General features: G+C 42.0%; 1 protein-coding gene across 1 annotated transcript in view; it reads right to left on the reverse strand.

Moving 5' to 3' along the window:
- Positions 1-680: 680 nt before the first annotated feature.
- T265_15672 (hypothetical protein) overlaps positions 681-20375 on the reverse strand; it is a gene marked incomplete at both ends in the record, with an annotated part of 38848 nt that continues 19153 nt past the window's right edge. Inside the window, 9 exons of the mRNA XM_009178916.1 lie at positions 681-831; positions 3676-3708; positions 7679-7705; positions 9934-9966; positions 10312-10419; positions 10515-10615; positions 12707-12790; positions 14240-14395; positions 15003-15089. Coding sequence (XP_009177180.1) covers positions 682-831; positions 3676-3708; positions 7679-7705; positions 9934-9966; positions 10312-10419; positions 10515-10615; positions 12707-12790; positions 14240-14395; positions 15003-15089 — 779 coding nt within the window. The remainder of the gene's footprint in view (positions 832-3675; positions 3709-7678; positions 7706-9933; positions 9967-10311; positions 10420-10514; positions 10616-12706; positions 12791-14239; positions 14396-15002; positions 15090-20375) is intronic.

A 20375-nucleotide genomic window follows, 5' to 3' on the forward strand; every position in this document is an offset into this window, starting at 1 on the left:
GTTAAATACACCGCTAACCAGCTCGCCGTAGCCGGACGGTGAGCTTCGTCAGACGCGCAATTCTGTTGATTCCCAGTATGGACGAAACCTTTGTACTGTGTCTAGCGGATTTTGAGCATGGAAGGAATTTTCGAACTCCCCATTAAGTAATTGTCTGCCCGATACTGCTGGCATTCACACACTGCCTTGTATCTCATCGATTTGTTCACAAGCCTGTATCGATCTGAAATCACTGAACAGTGTCAGCGATAGGAATGTTCCCTCCTATTGTCCTCACATTTTGATTTGGAAATTGCTCTCCGGGGCACTCCGAACATCAGGTTGTTCTGGACGTCATCACGCACCTGTCCTAACAGATCCGCTCACCCACACCGGCGTTTCCTAACCAGCCAGCTTCTTTACTATCGACTGAGAACGACACCAAATGGAACATGGTAGAAATTTTAGCTTTCAACAATTGATTTTGCTGTCCCATGGACTAACAAAAAAGCACACAATTATGTACCGTACTGACTAGAATATTAGCAAAAAAGTAAATTATGCTGCCCACATATCGCTGGGGGATTTTGAATATTTTTAAAACAACGTTGTTGTCCTTTTTCACAAACTTATGCGAGCGTTTTATCAGAAGACTGAAAATTAGGAAAATGTAATTTTAAAGGAAGAACTTTACTACCGTCAGCTTTGGCTGTGAGAAGAAAACGATCCACCAAATTCTTTGGATATAACAGCATTAAAAATGGGGGTGATTTCAAAACTCCCTATTTTTATAATTGCAATGTTATTCGAAAAATATGAACGTACGTCTGAGTGACCGTTATCTTCTGTGATCTGTAGATTACGAAAGATAGCTTTTGCGTGTAAGAAAATAACTGCTTCAAGAAGAGGGTTTTTCAGTAACAATAAGTGAATAGTTCCTGAAAGTTCTCATCTTTATTTTAATTGTCGTACCACGGTGGTTGAAATGAGCACCAAAAACACTTGTTGGAGTTGATGGAGCCAACAAGATTTCTCGAATTCGCATATACACTACTAAAATATGTCATCAGTATAAAACCAGATGTACAGGTTGTTCAAGAAACTGGTAGTAAGGATCTAAAAAGACCAAATTTGAGAAACAAACTCAGCTCTGGTTCATTGACTGTGTCTAAGATGTCAGTGGAGGATACAGATATGTGTAGAGGCTTAGTTTATTTTGGCACACAACCAGGAAAATTCATTCTTTGGAAGGTGGGGTGTTAGCCTACGTATAATCTCGCGAGATAGAGCTAATAGCAGATAAAAATGAACTCCCATTTAGACAGTTATTTAGTAATGTCGACTCTCGTGCTGGCTCTCATGTTATGAGAACTCCAGGAGGACCATCGTTCCTCATACATGCTGTTTTTGCCGCTCCCCAAGATGACACACCTTAACTTCAATTTTTTGTCTCCTCTCGAAATGCTTAGGAATGTTCCACTTACATGTGATTTAAGTGATGACTGCCAATGTCTGTCGCTGATCCATCCAGTTAAGAATTTCGAAGACTATAAAAACAGCCCTCAGTTTATTTGTAACGCACTACTCATTAGGTTGCTGGAAATTCGTTGACAGCCCAAGACCGGGGCTCATCAGATAGGCGCCATCGCCGAGTTTCCATCAACCTTGTGTTCAACTCGAAACCAAATTACACGAAATCAGCGAAGTTCACTCATTTGCAAACCAATCTGGTTTTGTGAGAGGCTCACCTGGAACCCAGCTGAATCTCTCGTTTATGATGTTTAGTAATGCATTACGAATTCACATGTGTCGCGATATCTCGAATATCGTAGCGACTGAAACATGGGGCGGCCTGGTGCAGCACAGTCAGTTGCCTGGAAACATCACAAACGAGAGATTCAGCTGGGTTCCAGGTGAGTCTTTCGCAAAACCAAATTAGTTTGCAAATAAGATCCCACAGTTTAACTCGATCCAAGCCACCCAATTTTTTAGGCTTTTCTCCAAGTACATCTTCGTACCATCGACAATCAACTGGGTGAGCAGATAAATCTATGGGTATCTTCAAACGTGTTATTCAGAACCAAATAACTAATGGATGAACGCAAGATTTTGATCAAGTTTCTTCTTGTCTATATTTTGAGACCTCAAAATCTACCTAGGGCGCATTAGAAAATTATCCACGTCGACACACTGGATGGCTTGGTCACTGTCGTTCCACATAATCTACGGTCCATCAGCCAACCAGTTCGACCATACTGAATTTAATCAACCAGTCAGCTTTACTCTATTCGTGTGTTTGAAGGCATAACAGTCATCAAAAGTGAAATGTGAGTTTATATGTTGTCGTCAACCGCGGGGTTTTTGAAACAGTTATTTCAGTGGTTTCTGACAAAACAGGTCAATTATCTTGATTTCTGACAAAATTAGGTACTTGTGTCAGAGATTAGAAGGAATTGGTTACACAACTACTAATGCTTCTGTAACGTTGTCATAGACAGGTGATTTGGAACCAAATGATTGGGAAATTATGGCCCGACAGACCAGCCCTTTTGGCGACTCCTGTCCTTCCGAATTGGCCGCTGATCTCTGCACCAATATTCCGTTCAATGTGTTGTACTTCCGATCACTTGGTCACTCCCTCAGAGGCTTGTCATATTCGAATTGCTTGTGACGGAATGGTTGGCCAGTTAAACTCTCAGTTAGGGTTTCCCCGTTCTGAAGTAGTGAAGCTCAAAACCCGGAAGTGAATCAGTAGTAAATTCCGAAGAAGCCTTATACAGCGACTCTCTGCTTGTTGAAATTTCATCAGCAGTACATGACTGTAGAGAGGTTCACCCTTGCAGCGTTTGAAGATTTAGCTACAAATATAATGCTAAGAGGGAGGATGAAGCATCTGCCAAGTGACTTAGACTTTCTGTCTGAAAGTTTGTTACTTGAGGAGCCAATTGAAATTGAACCCGTTTGACGTAAGCTACTCAACTGTTGGATAGGTGGCGCCACGCCCCGTTTAATCGAAAGCCATTTACACTGCCATCCAGCCACACGCGCAGTTCGTTTTCGCATGGTTTGATGTCTGGGGGTACCAATAATGGGCAGACTTTGATAGCATTTTTGTGCAAAAATGGAATAGCTGAACTGTGCCCTCTCCGGTCATTCCCTGTGGGCTAATTTTATGTATACAATAAAATATTTATCTAGAGCTGTTCCTAGTTCAGAGCCATTGCCACCATCCCATAAGTTTCCGTTTTTTCATAGATAAAGCATTCTTTGGTATCGCGTTCAAGTATTTTCCATTTGGAAATGACCTCATCCAAACTAAACAAAAGTACCAGTTCCTTTATTAGAATAAGAAATGGCTCGCACAAACCACTATCACCTGGATTTTTCACCGAAGGCAGGCTATGACATTTTCCCAAACGCTGATATAATCGAGGTAGCAATGAACGTGAAAAGGCAGAAGTCGTAGCTTTTATCATAGTCTCGCTGGAGTTAATGAGGCCACCAGAGGAATCAACATTTGATCGAATATTCAGAGTATCTAAGCTACTTACAAAATATGGTTTCAAAAGAGACTGCTTTTTTTCATTTCTGTGATTCCACTCTTCGGGAAGCACCCGTGTCCAAAAATCGACTGCAATCTTTTCCACAGAACAAAAGATAAAATGCCCAAGGTTGATCAAAATACCTATTACTCACTTTGATATCCGGGACTGGCTTACTGCTAGATACCTGAAACATCCCGAAGGAGAATGGTGGTGATATAAACAGATATTAAGTGCAAGACATATGGAAAGAGTGATAAGACTGTGAAAATTAAGTGTTGCACCATTGACTAACAGCTTGTACATAAATTTCAGGCTTAAGTTTGTCTGGTGTGGTGTGGTTCACAAACCGAAAACTGAAAAAACGTTTGCATCTCATAGTTTTTTATTAGTACATAAGTGTTTTGTGTCCGGAACCGTCGTTCATCAGTTCGCTGGCGCATCCGTCTGGCAGCTGTTGCACACAGTTGAAAAGCCATTGGCAAGATTAATACTCCAACTAACTGTGGACTGCTTTTTTGAGATCCAATCCCACATGCGTCGTTCTCATTAGTTTCAAACGGCGGTAAGAGAAGCTAATTAAATATTGTTCGTACTGCAATTTGGTCCTTGGACAAGTAAACTACTGAGAATTTGATCGCCAGTGTGGCTCTAAGAGGCTGGTCAAAATATCTCGCAATTTTGAAGAGTTTGAAAAAAATCAACAATCTTAGATATGTTTAGTCTACTTGGAAACACAATAGGCCAGCAACTTGCACTAGGCCAATGTACATGGTAATTCCTGTAAAAAGTGGCTCTTGAAAGAAAAACTTCCCTTATTTTGTTCGAAGTGTTTAACCTAATTTTCCGCCCAATTGCTGGTTTTATTTTGTGCACTAGACAGCACATTGTAACCGATCCATTGGTTTGTAAACATCCCACTCTATTGCGAATGTCTCCCTAAAATTAAGTCTGCTTCCCAGATAATCCTTTTACCTAGTGGCCTTCCGCTCCCTATCCGCTCTCGTCAGCCTTGGAGTATAAAGGAACCGAAACTTTTTGGACCAACTTGGACATCAGGTTTTTTGGACAGTCATTTGGTTTAGATGATTCCATCATAAAACTAGGGGACTGCGCCTACCTGGTGAGCCCCAAGTAGGACGGAAAATTTTCGGCCAAATTATGAGTAGCGTATTACGAGAAACTCAACCTTTTTGTATGTAGCTTCCCATCTGGCTGCTTGCATCTCTCTTCTTAGCTATTGTGAACAGTAGGATAAACCAACCTAACCATAGTCTAGCACCCAGAAGGATAAGATATACTTTGGTCACTATGGCAACTCTCCAAATAAATTACCCAAAACAGAGCATCACGTAATCAAGACCCTGAAGCTGGGCTTGCAAGGGAGTCATTTTGAGAAACCACCCCATGCTCCTGATAAGTAACCCCAAATTACTTCATAGTTCAGAAACTCCCCCTGAAAAGTCCGAGGCACAGTCTTCACCCCTTTAGTCACATTATAGTTTAGCACAGTTAGGTTGTTCAACAACCAAAGTCATTTTGGTTTTTCTACCAGTCACCCATGTTTTTTCATGTTTTTTATCCGTTAGAAGACCGCTGGTTGGATAATTTTTATGGTGAACTTGATGAATTTGAGCTCCTCTATGGGGAAAAGAGTAGGTACCCTGTAATGGTACTTTTTCAGTTGTACTTTATTCCAGGACCATTCCTCCTGAAAGATGGCGCTCTATTTGGAGAGAGAGACAAATTACCGGATTACAATTTCCCCACTCGAATACGACACAATACATCCTTCGCTACCAACCAAAACTTATTCTTGCCCGACAATCCCCAAATGACCGACTATAAGGATTTTACAGCAGATCCTTTCCGGTTGATAGTTTTTACTCAAAATGTTTTTCAAGCATTTTCACCTTGCATATCTCCTGGATGTCAACACAACGGTAAAACAGTACACTATTTTGGAGAGTTCAAAAAGCGTTTACTCCCTCAAACCAGGTTATAATGCCTTTGTTGGAGATGCATTTATATCAGAGGCCAAACACCTGGTAAAAAAACAAGTTCTTATAAATTATAGAGATTTAGCTAATATGGACCTACAGAGACCACTTCAATTGAACGACCATAAACGCTTACCATTGAGTGTCCACTTATATACATATTTCAAGGGATGGTCTCTTTCACCAGATACAGCTTATGCAAATTCTGGAGCTATCATTGAACATTAGAGGATAGATTTTTCCACGTCTGTTCGCAGAACGAACGAGGCATTATTTGGAAGCGCCAGCTACCTCTTAAAGTCGTCATTTTCCCAAAGCTTCGTCAAAAATGTTGCGCTTTCTAAAGGGACTACGTTTTGGAACCAAAAACGTTTGTTTGCTTCCTTGAGACTATTTTCAGCGGGAGCCACCATATCTGTTTGAAGGTCTTTTCAGGTAGGGCAACTGCGCAGGATGTATTGATTCTAACTGAAAAAAGTCGTCTTCCACATGTATTTTCTGGCTTTAAAACCTTCGTAATCGAAGAGCTGCTGGTGGGATATCATTTTCTGCCAGCAAACCATAGTGAGCAAAATTTCGTTAACCATGGTAATTTTCTCGCCCCCTCTTCTGCTGTTCCTGAAAGCTATGACATCTATGCAATCACGAACCGTCACAGAGTTTCTGTGGTTTCAAAAGACGTTGAAGGTTGGCTTGATCAGGTCCCCGTTTAAGTTCATGGGCCCACAGGAAAAGATTTGAGGGGCTGACATGAACGAACTCTCCTCCGTTACCCCCACTTGATACAGCTTCACTATCAGCAAGCCCAACATAATAAAGTCGTTTATTTGGGCCATGCTACGTTCTGCTATAGCATCAGTACTCAGTCTCATAAAAAGTACTGTTTGAGAACGCAAAACCCATAAAGTAAGTTGTGACTATTATGGCATCCAGAAACATCCAGGGACACTACGATTGGATTTGCGGCGTTCTGTTTCCGATTACTGATGCGTGTGCTTATCTTTTGACGTTCGAACCGTTGTTAACCGATGAAATGCAACCTCACTCTGGTGGGGCTGTGAAGCATGATAAACCTTTACCATTGCCGGGACATAATTGCAGAATCTCGCATCCTAATAGATCGTACGATCTTTCAAGCCACAGCAGGGTACTGCTTCGGCACCAATAAACTTTTGTCCAAACACGCGTTATCCAATCGGGCCTCCTGACGAAGAATCGTCCCATACGAGGCATTATTAGAAACGGCCGCACTTTTGTTGCACTAAATTCAGTAGTTCACTATGTTTCTTATCAGAAACTGGATTGTCTCGGAGTATTCTTTGACAAAATAGCTGGTCAAAGGTACTCGTACACAAGAAGACTAGGTCTTCAAACAAGATGTAGGTCATAATGCACTACTCATAAGGTTGTTGAAAATCCATCGACAGCCCACGACCGGTTTCACTCATCTTGAGGCTCGTCAGTTGGGCGCAATCCCCGAGTTTTCATCAACCTTATGTTCTACTTAAACCAAATTGTACGAATTTAGCGAAATACACTCATTTGCAAACTAACTTGGTTTTGCGAGAGACCTACCTGGAACCCAGCTGAATCTCTCGTTTCCAGGCAACTGAATGTGCTGCACCAGACCACTTCATGTTTCAGTCGCTACGATATTTGAGATATCGCGATATTCGTAATGCATTACCCATAAGGTTGCTGAAAATTCGTCAAAAATTCGCCTGGAATCATCACATCTGGGTTCCAGATGAGTTTCTTGCACAAATTAGTTTGCAAATGAGTGTGTTTTGATAAGATGCAGGTCAATATATCTCCACTGAATGCGGGCGGTTTCGGAGGACTGTTCTACACCTGTGCTCAAATTTTGAGTCCAAGGTTAGCTCCAGTGGACTAGACTATTACACAGCTGTAACTAAGATTGTATGTAACTAAGCTTGATCAGGTTTTGGTGTTCAGTTGATTCAGTTTGACTCTACATTTGATGGTCTTCTACCAAACTTACGCTGCCTATTATTTCCTTAGCAGGTGAGGCATACTTTCAAAGAATCGCATTTCGATTGGATCCATATGGTGCGGAAATTAAAAATTACTAAACCTTGAAATCCGGTAAGCATCGATTGTTTATCGTCATATTTAAGACGACATCAAAGGACTCACCGTATTTCTGGATACTTCTTTTTTCACCTGAAATTAGGATAAACACACCGCTTTGACTGAAAGTAAGAAATTGCTTGGAACAAAAGGCACTACCCTACCATCGTGAACGACGTCTAGATATATAAATAACAAAATTACTAGTTTAAGGTTTGGAGGTGGCCTGTTGGACCAAGTATAGACCCTTTCCTCCGAAAAATCTGCATGTTAATTCAGCATAAGGTATTTCAACCACTTTCATCTACCCTCAAATATGCTTCTAATACCCAAGCTGCCACTATTCCAGTATCCCTCATCTTTGCACATATACAGTAATTTTTCTATTTGCTACTTGTTTAAAGTTGAACCCCCAAATGCTACTGTTGCTGCATACAAATCCAACCGTGTATTTGTATTTCTGTGGAGGTTGTCTGGCAAAACGTTAAACCGCTGAAATTGAACTCGGTTCATACCAGTACAAAACGGTGTACAAATGGTGTGTCTACACGACAGTCTCCAAACAGACTTTATTAAAAATCGTTTTTTATTACCAATAAAAATTCTGCCAACGTGGATCCCGAAGGACTCTCTATTGCAAAGCCGTTTACCTGGCTGCAATATTTTTCATTAAATGAAGGCTGAAAATTTGTTAGGCATAACTCGGGTCATTAAGATCGTTGCTACTTAAGCAGTTTTGGTGTATGTACACACAAAGTTCGAAGTCATTAGTTTAGTTTTTTTGCTAATCAAGTCCCACAAAAATTGCATATTGCCGGTTGAAACTGAAAAATTGAAAAAAGTATAAGAGCTCTGGATTCTCATTAGCCCGTTTCCAGGATGGCTTCCTAATTCGTAGTGTTATACAGGAAAGAGCTTGGTCTGGATTATATATTTGTTCTGAATTTTTTGTCAGCTCCCCTGGAGTGAATACTGGTTGGAATTCTGTCTGATAGTAGGTTTGAACACCAGCCGGCATAGAATAGGATTTTCACATATGGGCCTTCTCAATTGAATTTATTGAGGGACATCGTAAACCAGGAATAACTAGCAATGTACTTTTAGCTGTTTCCCGAGAAATGGTAAATTTTTTGTTGCTTTTCAGAGGTTGTAGCTTGTCCACTATTGTTAAACATCCTCGAAACAAGGCCGAACTCATGTCTATTGAGGAGAATATGTGTTTACTAATCACCTGCGTGAAAAAACCGGTACCTGTAGTCGCAGTCTAGTGTATATCGGTCGCAGAACTAACATGCCCACAGAGACCGACTAAATCAGTCAGCGGCACCTGTGGTAAATCATCAGTTGAAGCACCTTGAGGTAGAAGTTTAAGGAACCAAACCCGATCGGAAACAACTTGAGATTCCTCCAACCCATAAACCGTAAGATTTGGGCAATCGCACCAACCGATTAGAATCTTTAATTGACATTCAGCACTGATTTAGTGTTCCAATCCGAAGAGGTCTTACTGATTGGTTCTCCATCTGCCTTAAAACCTGGCCAACTTGCCGACCTGCTCATTTTGTCTGGTGAAGATTTTATGTCAAAAGCGAAAAAGCTGTCCAGTTTAAAAAAATCATCGATTGCTTAGCAAGCCCTTATGAAAAGATGTCATTTCGTCGTTAAGCTACCACACAAAGATTGGTGGAAAATTTTTGGCAGCCAACTAAATGTTGTCTACTTTTAGAACTCATCATAAGGGGAAGGTCATTAAAAAATCCATCGATCTGCTTCCCTCATTTTGTTGCTATGCTAACACGTTTGGAGGGAATCGTGGTTCGGTTTGAAAATGAGTAGTTAACTACTTACACGCCTAGTTAAGTCTACTTCTGTGAGATGAGATGGATGAGAGACTAAAGACTACGCCCAAAAAGATGAAACAGAAAATGGACTGTCCAAAACTTTCCATTAAATTAGTAGTTGCGTAATATCAGAAAAAATGTTCCGATCTCTCCAATTAGCCCGTCTGCACCACAAGACAGCACTAGGTAAATATACTTGGTTCACACATGTGATGAGCAAATTATCCCTTCAAAGCCAATGTTGACGCCCTCTTAGTTTGCAAACGGGTGTCCAACATGAAAAGTCATCGTCTCTGCGCTTTTCAAATGACATGACGGCGTTCCACGGTTCACTTAGTCTCGGAAACAAAGATAGAAAAAGACCATGTTAGAAAACATGTTTCAGAGTTTAACTGAAAACTTTCGCAATTGGTACTCTTCCTGTGGGTTGCTTGCATTGCTAGCTTTCATCCAACGGCCTTAGAAAATCAATGAACGTACCCCACTGACGTAATTTTGACGATCGCGCAAAACCTAAAAGAGAAGCGATTTTTGGTTATCTCTTGGACCATGTGATAAAGTGAACAGTCAGGTGTTGACAAAACAAACTGATGCGCTTTCCAAAATCAACTCATTCAGATGAGCCGTCAAGGGACGTCACCAACAAAGACATCCATTTCCATTTGAAGGTGTGAAACGTTCTACGACATACCTGGTCTCCGATACCGTCGGAATTTGCCTAATGGACTAGTAAATCATTTGGTCTAGAGAAGCACGAGCATCTTTACTGCCACGCGTCATCAGTAGGTTGAAAAAAAGGAAGATCACTTGATGCTGGACTCGTAAATTACGAAAAGCAACAAGCATTGATGAGCGTACCTTATCAAGTAGTGCTTGAGCCAGACGTTCCTCAACACCTTCACGTTCAGCATAGGCAACGGATTCTAGATCGTCGTCTGAGGCCAGCGAGAGGTTATCCTCAACATCCTATTTCAATGAGAAAGGGTAGTTGGTTTCTGTTTGCTCCATATCAAATTTTCCGGATACTTATGTAGTAAACAAGGATATATAGGTCATCTCACTTTAATCGGGTGGCCCACAATCCGGCTGACCTCCTGCTGCAAAGTGTTCATCACATACTGTGTTACATTCCGACTGCTGTTTCCCTGTGAACTGCGTTGTCCTTGACGAGAGTAAGTAGTTTAAAAAGAACAATGTGTTGATGAGTGAAAAAAGACAACTGGTTAACTTAATTTAATACACAGGGCTTTCTGAAAAATGCAGCCTGGTGTGAAACCTCACTATTCAGGCTGCAATGTCAAGGGACCTTCAGTTAAATTTCAGATAAAGCAGTCACACAAAGAAACATCTATCCATCCCAGAAAGAGAACACTCTTCCGACAACATGAGTATCGTCCGGAACGTCTTTTTTTCAACAGGAACAACGGGCGTGCGAAACTGTGACCGATATTTGGCTAATATACAAGCTGGCATGTGAATGAACCAAATTATTAGGAGATACTGACGGCTAATTCAATTTATCTACCAGGGGGTAGAAAAGTTCCCTTCGTTCAGTGTGAGAATTAGGACGATACACATACTAGAACCTGTCCAAAGCCTGCTTTTCTGCTACTAATGTTTTGTCCCATGAAACTGGAATTTATTCACAATTTTCCAACATTTTGAGTCAGAAAGTCATGACACTGTATAAGGGGTAGAGCCGTTCACCTAAAATAAGCAAGGTTACGTGGGATTCCAAGAGCAATGGAGCCATAATCTAGCACTGTGGTCCACAGCCACAATTGCTGCCACTGAAGCAGCGACATTATCAGAATGAACACTAGCTTTGCTCATTGCCATCATGCTGCTATTGTCCGCCCATTAACATCATGTTTCCTAATTTTTAACATAAATACATCCGAAACACTAAACAACGGCAGTTTTCTTCACCACAATCCCACACCTTCGATATCAGACCCCTTCTATCTCGCTCTGGGGAACACTGAACACAGAAGTTGAAGGCGATTTAGATGATTAATAGCTGATGAAGATTAAGTCAACGGTCATCCAGAAGGCGTAATCTAAGTCGTGATACATTTCAAAGTGTAGACAGAAGCGTGATGACCACGTCAAAAGTTTTCTCACATAAGTATGCCATATAAAACGCAATCCCGTTCTAGATAACGGGTGAACATGAGTCAAAGTCACATCTGCCGCCAAGCTCACAGCCAGGACCGAGGAAGACTCTGTGAACAAATGGATGCAGTTTGATAACAGCACAGGCCTGTTAACCACGAAATGATCTATCCATACACAGTAAGACGAGTATGCATGTGGATGTGCATTGATTGTGTGGTTAACATTTTTGGCCGAGAAAAACAGGATTTGTGACAAACATTCGCAGTGATTAACACCTTTTATCCCTCACCGGCTCGCTATCCGATTTCACTCGCTATCCCACTTAAAGATGATACTGCCCCCTCCCCCGTGTGGCATTTTCGAAAACAGGAAGCACATATTTCACTGGCGGAAACGGTGATTTCTGGCATCAAAACGGACGTCAGATAAGAAATTGTTGACCAAGCGACGGATCGGATTGTGTGAATCGTCTATCAAGGGTCCCTCCTGCAGTAAGCTTTATCTATCGCACCCATCACCGACTACTTGCGAAAAATCGAACAACCGAAACCTTACATCCATTTTTATGGCATAGCTCTGATAAATCCGCAATGCACACTTTTAGGGAGCCACCACACACTGGTGTGAACAAAATCCTCTGTTCTAGCACCCAAAAATCTCAGATAAGCCTTCTCCATGTTTATTGAATTTTATTAACACAACAGGCATACACGCAGAATTTTAACCCACGCCCGATCTTTTATCTCGATGGTAAAATGTTTTGAAACCGGATCAACATAGTCTTCTATCCGGCTTGTTTTCCCTGTTTCTCTGGAAATTTACAAAACTGGTTGATATCTATGGGCACAGCTAATGAGTCACATGCAGTGATGCTCTGGCCCACTCACAAGTGGGTACCTTCTAATTCAGAGTTATAATAACCAGGCAGTGCTGTACTTCTGCGACAGTGCCACTTCCATATCAGACTTGTGTTAACTCACGGGATTGAAAGCCAAACTTCACATGCGTGATTTGTTTACATCTCAATCAAACATCAATCTTATTTTGAACAGATCCCAAGTATTCAGTACAATGCATACCGTTAAGCTCCAATAAAATTCACGATGCACATTGGAACAGATATCAAATGACTTACTTTCAGTTGCGATATAAAATGTTTGAGTAAAACTGCGCAGTTGCGTTGCAGCCGCTTTGCGGAATTCCACGCTAATGCGTCCTCCTAAAAAATACGAGTGGAAAGGTAGCTAATTGAGCAGGGGATAAAGTTGCGCTTGCACTGCAAGTGGGTTGATAAGAAAATGCAAGTCACTCGGATTTGCTTCCAACCAAAACTGGAGTAAAATTTGGCCAGGAAAGTAATCAGTCAGCCATTTCTCAATATGAAGATAGATGTTTTTTCGTTCAACCAACCTTCTAACGAGACACAGCAGCCTCTCGTACCAAAGGTTGCGGTGAAGTTTTCCAGCATCAACTCTCAAAACCTTCGTTGACTTGTGGAATAAATGGTAATCTGAAATAACGGAGGCTCGTGGACTTTATAGCTGAAATGGTAAACAACAATTCACAGCTTCATCTTCCGCCATACACAACCCAAGAACGGCTCGAGGGTTCAAGCGTGTCACCTTCCGGATGGGAGTTAAAAAAGCTACGGCAACGCATCGTCCTTTTCCGAATAGTCCCTCTCGTTTGCTCGAGTTGGTCCACATCAAAGTGGACTAGGGCTTGTCAGCATTGTATATTCTCGGCCTAGTCGAGACATTTTAACCCCGGACGTCTGACATGTGGGGTAAGTATGGCACGACTACTTCTCTGGTGCATGCTGGGTGCACCTGCATGGTACCTTCGGAGTTCCTACATGAGCGATGTGATCTTTTGGCTCAACACCACTCCAGCAACGAATCAGTCGGTTCTGTTGATCGACTGACATACCTCTCAGGGCGTCTTCAGACAGGGCTGGTGACTAAATGTGTCATATCTTCCATAAAGAGCAACAACTAAGCAGAAAACTGTTTCAGGCGGCCAAAGCGTCACTCGAATCCATCCAAAGTGCACTAGTGGCAGAGCGCTCGACTCGCGGGGCAGACTGAGGTCCAACATCAGTGAACAGTATTCACTACTAACAAGCTCTGTTGAGAAAGAAATTCATATCGGTGCAGGCCAAGCACTGATGTAAAATGAATCCACCTGCAGCGTAACGCCGAGATGTGAAACTTCAATCCTGCCGTGCTAATTGCAATCGATGTATTGCTACCGTACAATAAATCATGTTGAAGACTTTGTGGAAAAGTAATCTGGCATATCACCCAGGTTAGACTGTTAAAGGCTGCATGCGGGCCAGCCTACAGCCTGTCGACAGAGACCGGTGAATGCCAAATGCCGAGCGCTACTTAGCCAGCCTAGGTCAACCCGGAACTGAGTACCATCGACAGAGGAATGGGTCAATTGGCCTTACCCGACAGTTCATTGTCAGTCACTCGGTTAATGAGCTGAGTGAGCTGTGACAAACGGATGACTTGCCAACAAGTCAGATCATATTAACGCACCGATTATGTAATTCCAAGCCACACATCATGGATCCTTCTCCACCATGCTCTGGAAGCTTGTCATTCGAAGGAATTAAACAAACACGGTTTCAATGGCCTAAACAAAAGGGGCGATTCAAACTAACCTTGCCAATACTTTTGTTGATCAGTCAGATTTCTATCTTGATCAACCAGCTGAAATTCCTTCATCGTATTTTGCATCAGGCTCTCAAGTTTGGTCCGGAGACGTTTCAGTTGCACATCTTTCGCCTGTTCAAGCGACTGTGAAGGAACCTTTTGTTCTGGGAAAAGTGAAGGGCACGTAAATTTTCGGGCTGCTCGGTAATAGTGAGCGACGGCCAAAAAATATGCAAATGACTGCCAGTTTTGGAGGCTGGTCCTAGATATTTCACGGTATTACTTATGTATGTCTGAGTTATCTCGATATATTCTGGGCGGTGAGGGGGGGGCTCGTTTGAGTCGAATATCCCCCACACATTCAGGTTGCATCAGCGGCTTCGCTTCCCGCGGGGTGCACGACAGTTTTGCACTGGAATTATATCAATGTGTCATTGTCAAGCACTTTTAGTGGTATGAAGTGTTAAGTATACACTAATCATGACTAAACAGCCAAATCCAACAGGATCTCGGAAGTCCTCCACAATTTTCACAGCAAACAGTGACTGCTCATCAGTTCCGCATTCTGCTCATCTACGGTAAACAAGTTCATAGATTTTCTAATGTTCTTTAGCAGAATGATACATCTCGTTCCTTATCCCAGAAAGATGGAAAGCATATTTGCATAAAGAAACGTTGTCATGTTTGCCGCTGAATTTTTTCGTTCCTCAAATTTTTCAAAGGACAATGTAGGAAATGTTAGGAGGTTCTTTGAAAGTAACTCAAACTCACCATTGACTATTACGTCGCCGTCATTCTCATTGGATCCATACATTGAAATGATATTTGCCAATTCGTCTTCTGCGATATTTTGAATGTCTTAAATGAGAGAAACAGAGGAAATATTTAGTTTACTAAGAACGAGAACGGTGACCGGAAGCAGTCAATTTTTGGGGACAGCAGCCACTGCCGGAAGTGGCACATTCAAAGTGAATGACTTGCTCTGTCCAAACAGGAGATATATGCCAAGTTGTTGGCAATAAATCCGATAAGATTGGCCAACCTGTTTGTATCCAGTGAACTGTGTTTCATTTCAGATCAACAACCAGATATTTTAATGCGACTAAGTTGTGTGAAACGCTATGATTTTTCAACTGGAGGGCGCGGTTGCACCAGTTACCGATTGGGTTGGAGATAACAAACATCAGTATAGCCTTCGAGCAGAAAAAACTTGAAAATCTGAAGAGCTTCGCATATTTACACACATATATTCCGTTTTTCCACATAATGGAGAAGCTTAGTATGTGCAGATCACAAACCTTGTTCCCCATGGTACCTTCTGGATGCTGCTCGAATTCCAAGGTTCACTTAGGGGTATGCATGACTTAGCACGTTACACCCCAGGAAGTCCCTTTTCTCCAAACGTTCAAATAACCTGGGAACTGGTTTCAACAACTCCCTTTAAGCTACATTCCTTAAAGGCTCAGTTGGACGCCCCATGTTTCATCGTGTATTTTGAGCTACAAGGGGTCGACTTGTCTCCGCCATTGACTAACTCGCCCTCGGGCGTCATCCATGAACAAAGGCCAGTGGTTTGCACATTTTTCGATTGAGGTCTGTGATTGATGGCCTATTGCTTGTACTCTGTAGGCGTGTAAGTGTCAGCTAAACTTTAAACAACTCGAAAACGGTGGCCATATTCATGGTACTTCCAAAAAATAGTGCGAATTCCAGTCAGCCCGGTAGCAGTGGGCAGTTACTTTCATTTACTTAAAGGTGAATAAAGCAAGTGACGATTCTTCTGACAAACAGTATAGAATCCGAACCTGTTTGGGTACCGATTTGGGTGCCTATTTGAGTGTCGACTTTCCATGGAATTACCCCGCCCAAAACCACTGCGACTTTAACTTGAATAAAATATTCACAAATGGAAGTTGCCGAAAGTACGGTAACACAGAATCAATCTCTGACGGCCAACATTCAGCTGGAAGCTTCAGTCAGGAGCGGAAATTTCCAACGCTCAACATTTCATTCTGAAAAAAAACTATCAGTGTCAGTAGTTGCTTTTGAAAAGCACGTTTCCCGCCTGCTCAGAACCTGATCTACAGGCATTTTACTCCCTCTCTGCCATAACATTATACCAAAACGGGTATGCGACATAGTTGGATCTTTGCAGACTGAACTGTCCAGGCTGACGTAATATGTTGCGTATGCGACATAGTTGGATCTTTGCAGACTAAACTGTCCAGGCTTTCTTATGAGAACTCCAGGCGATTCACTCTGCAACATAAACTAATGCCTTTTTAAGTCTTTATTAGTGGCGATCTAAAACCTGACTAGTCACATGCATTCTATTGCCATTTTGATGTAGAGTTGGTCAAACACTCGGTTTGTCTAATAGTGATCTCGATTTTGGGCATATTTCTCGCCTGGCTTGTGGCTAATAATCCCAAGAGGAGATACTGACATACACGAGATGCACAAAACACAAAGAATACAAAACCATATGTCATTATATCAACGAGTATTTCAAGTGAGAAGTCGAAACGTTACTGTCGTAGGTTAAAACTCAAGAAAAATGGGCTGCAAATAAGTTTCAGTCATCTATCTCTGATGTGCCGTGGGTGTGTTTTATCCTACAAATGAAGGGTTCTGATTTCTCAGTCTCACTCTTCATTCTGTAGGATCCAGTGATGTGAGGAAATGTTTCTTGCTCGAGTTTGTTTTTACAAACGTTTTAATCACGCAATAACTGCAGTCCCTCGTCAACATGCTTCCTTCTGTAATGACAGGAAATAGATATCCTTTTTACTGTAATTTGCCACAAAAATCGTTAGGTATGTGGCTGGTACTAGTGATATTGGTTTAAAGTTGTACAACATTGCTGAAAAATGCGAGTAGTGTCTAGCCAAGAATCAAATTACCATCCCCCTATCTAGTTAATCCTAAGGCTAATGAAGAGGTTGTCAATTTATCTTTCAATTGTTGGGATACTTTAAGGCCTTGCAAAAACAAAACCTGCCTTGTAGTATGGCATTTGAACTAAAGTCTCCAGTTTGGGGCCTTAATCACGGTTGTGTCCTGGTTTAGGCGACTTGCCTGTATCTTTGCTCACAAGTCACTGTTGACTGTACAACTATCATTGATTTCGTATCACAATGGGTGTCGCATTATATCATCTAACGGACCGCCTCATTTTCTGTTTGAGTCACGATGGGAACAGACCACAGCTGACCTCAACGCACTTTTTCCAATACTAACCCCTAATTCCATTCTTCTCTCATTTAACGCTCACTCTCTTATGTAGATCTCAAGTGTAAGCACGTTAGTCTTGTTTGCAAGGAAGTGACTAGTAACAGGCCATCGCTCTTCAAGAGACCCCGTTCCCCGTTTTCCCATAAATTTTGACTTACAAACTGTGAGGCCAACTGGGTAAACGGCCTCGGTGTGCACTATCGACACTTTATCAATTAGCATCCTCTGCGTTTTCTAGACTTGAAAGCAAGATCCAAGTACTAGAAGTGAGTTTACGGTATTTTTCAGTCCCACCTACGAACGTAGGGCGATTGTGCTTATGCTGCAATAGGTCATGTCGGTGTTGGTATAAACGTTAAAGTGAGACTTCGCTGCTGGATTGGATTTCCGTAAACAAGTGCCTATGTGTCGTCAATTCCCTTAAGAACACACACTAACCACATTAACATCCGTTCCTTTTCTATATTTCCTGGACAGGTACAAAAGGAATAGCTATGATGCTACCAAAGGTACATTTTATCAAGCACTTGGTATTCTAATATTAGGTGTGAGGAGATCCGATATTGTCATATTCTCCGAGGATCGCATCGCATAAGGAGGGCACCTCAACTCATCAGAGGTGTGACCAGTTGGCCTCAAAATGAAACGGTAGCGGTGATAGTCTTTTGCAGCCTGGTTCTGTTGGTCGGTTGTTCTCCAGTAGGACTGGATTCAGAGACAATAACGGCCTTCGAGCTGCACTTCAGATGAACAACCACGAACACAGACTGGCTACACAGACATTGGTAGTCTGTAACGTGGTCTTAATAGTGACAGTGGTTCTTTGTGGATATCCCAAGTCGATTCAGACCATATTCTCGTTCGCCAGAGATTCCCGATGATTTTCATGCAAAGACACGAGCAACAACCTCTCTCTAGCTAGTGAAGAATTGTGTAACCCATAGATGTCGTAATTTAAGAGCTACCTCCTGGGCTATCGGTTCACAGAGTCAAAATTGTGGTGCATTTCTATATCTTTTTATCCTCACCAGGTTGTTTAAACCAACCCAGGAAAAGTAATAACTCCAGTTAATCCGAGGCCAATAAATCATCGTACTTCTATTTAAAAAAAGGTGCGCTTTAAACCCCATTTGTAACGCAGAAAATAACTTTCCGAATACTGCTACGCCTGACCTCATAGCGCATGACAGAATCCTGAGAGCGTCAAGAAGGCTACATCGGTGCATTGCGTCAGGTGCCTGAGCGGCATCGCGCATACTTCTGATCGGCTGTGGGAAATTGCTTGACTTCAAAGCATGTCACAACTAAGTGGATAGATTGGTCCCCCTGACTACACTAGGAAATGTTGCGATATCATTATCACGATGGTATAAGAATTCTCATTGAACTAGAGGAAGCTTTCAAAAAACTAACGTAATCTGTTAATGTTATCCCTCTTCCTCATTTTGTTTTGTGATGTGCAATGGAGTGAACCCCCACTGATTCATCAGTCTGAGTGTAACGGTGGATACTACTAATGAGACATGCGAGTAACATTTTTTCTCGTAATTCCGCCTTGCGTCTTTGAAAAGTGGAATTTATCAGGAAATTTGTGGAGTTGCTTTGCAGCAATCAATATCCAGAAGAGTTCAGGAAGACGCGTTCAAGAAGAAGACGGATATTTAGTTTTCATAAACAAGACGCATATGAGAGTCCTGCTTTCCTGTCCACTAGTCTGTAACTGTTCAGTTGGTGTGTTCTAATAAAGAACCCCGCAACAGTAGCCTTACTCTTTTCGTTTGATGCCATGACCAGGATAAGGATGAAGATCCCATGGCCACAATTTTTTGAGGATGGGGATGTTCGGACCTTCCTGGAGGATTTCGAAGGTGTTTCGGGATATGTTGGACTGAAGACCAGCAGGGGTAATTTGGCGACGCTGAAAGCTTTCCTCAGCAAAGGCATTCTTTCCTTCTCGGGTAGCACTGCTAAATCTGGAGGATTGTGCAAACGAAACGGTACTGTTTTTCGACGATCATGTCTGCTTGGGTCATTCTAACTAAGTATATCGAGTACGGTCTCTGTTTTGGCATGCTTCCTTTACCTTCAAAATGCATTCACCTAATTCCACATTTATACTCCCATGAACTGCACTGATAGTTCAGAATGAGGATCTTAAGTTTGGTTTCAGAGATGTTTGGTGAACAATTGATGGACTTTTTGCTGGGCAACGATTACTACCCAATCGGTCCCAAACATTTTTCGATCGATCTTGAGCTTTTTCATCAGTTTATGTGACTGTGATGTAACTCTGATGGATGTAGCCGATGTAGCGCATCCTCAAGACACGATCAATAGGCGTCAGATTGCGTCATCTTCGACGTCCGAAAAGAATGTCGGTGAGAATACTACAACCATTGTTACGGCAGTCAAAATCTAAGGTGATGAAACCTTGTTCCTCCTCTGTAATGTAACGGTCGTTAACTGGTTGTAGCGTGTTCATAGTGGTTTTGTTTATAAACGAGTGACAACTAGTGGGTCGATGTCAAATGAATAGTAGATGAAGTTCGTCAGACCAAAGATTATATGCTATTTATGCGTGAACACCGTGCGCTCACGTCATGTTTTCCACTCCAAATCCTTGTCTGAGAATGTATGAAGGGGAATAGGTAGTCACTTGGCAAGGCTAAACGGGGGTAACCACTGTCGAGTGGTAATCTGTGGGATCTACGTTGCTTCTTGTGTAGGGTCATTTTTCTTGGGTATGTTTAGAAACACTGATGGACACAGTACGTAGCCCGATTCAGGGAAGAGCCTGATATCTACTGCTACAGTAGATGCCCAACAAAAGCCCATCAATATTTGTGTACTGAGCTTATGTTAGAGCAGGTTCGCAAAGAACGGATGAACCGCTGTGAAGGCCAAATTACC

The sequence above is a fragment of the Opisthorchis viverrini genome, assembly GCF_000715545.1.
Source record: "Opisthorchis viverrini unplaced genomic scaffold opera_v5_717, whole genome shotgun sequence".
NCBI classification, from domain to species: domain Eukaryota; kingdom Metazoa; phylum Platyhelminthes; class Trematoda; order Opisthorchiida; family Opisthorchiidae; genus Opisthorchis; species Opisthorchis viverrini.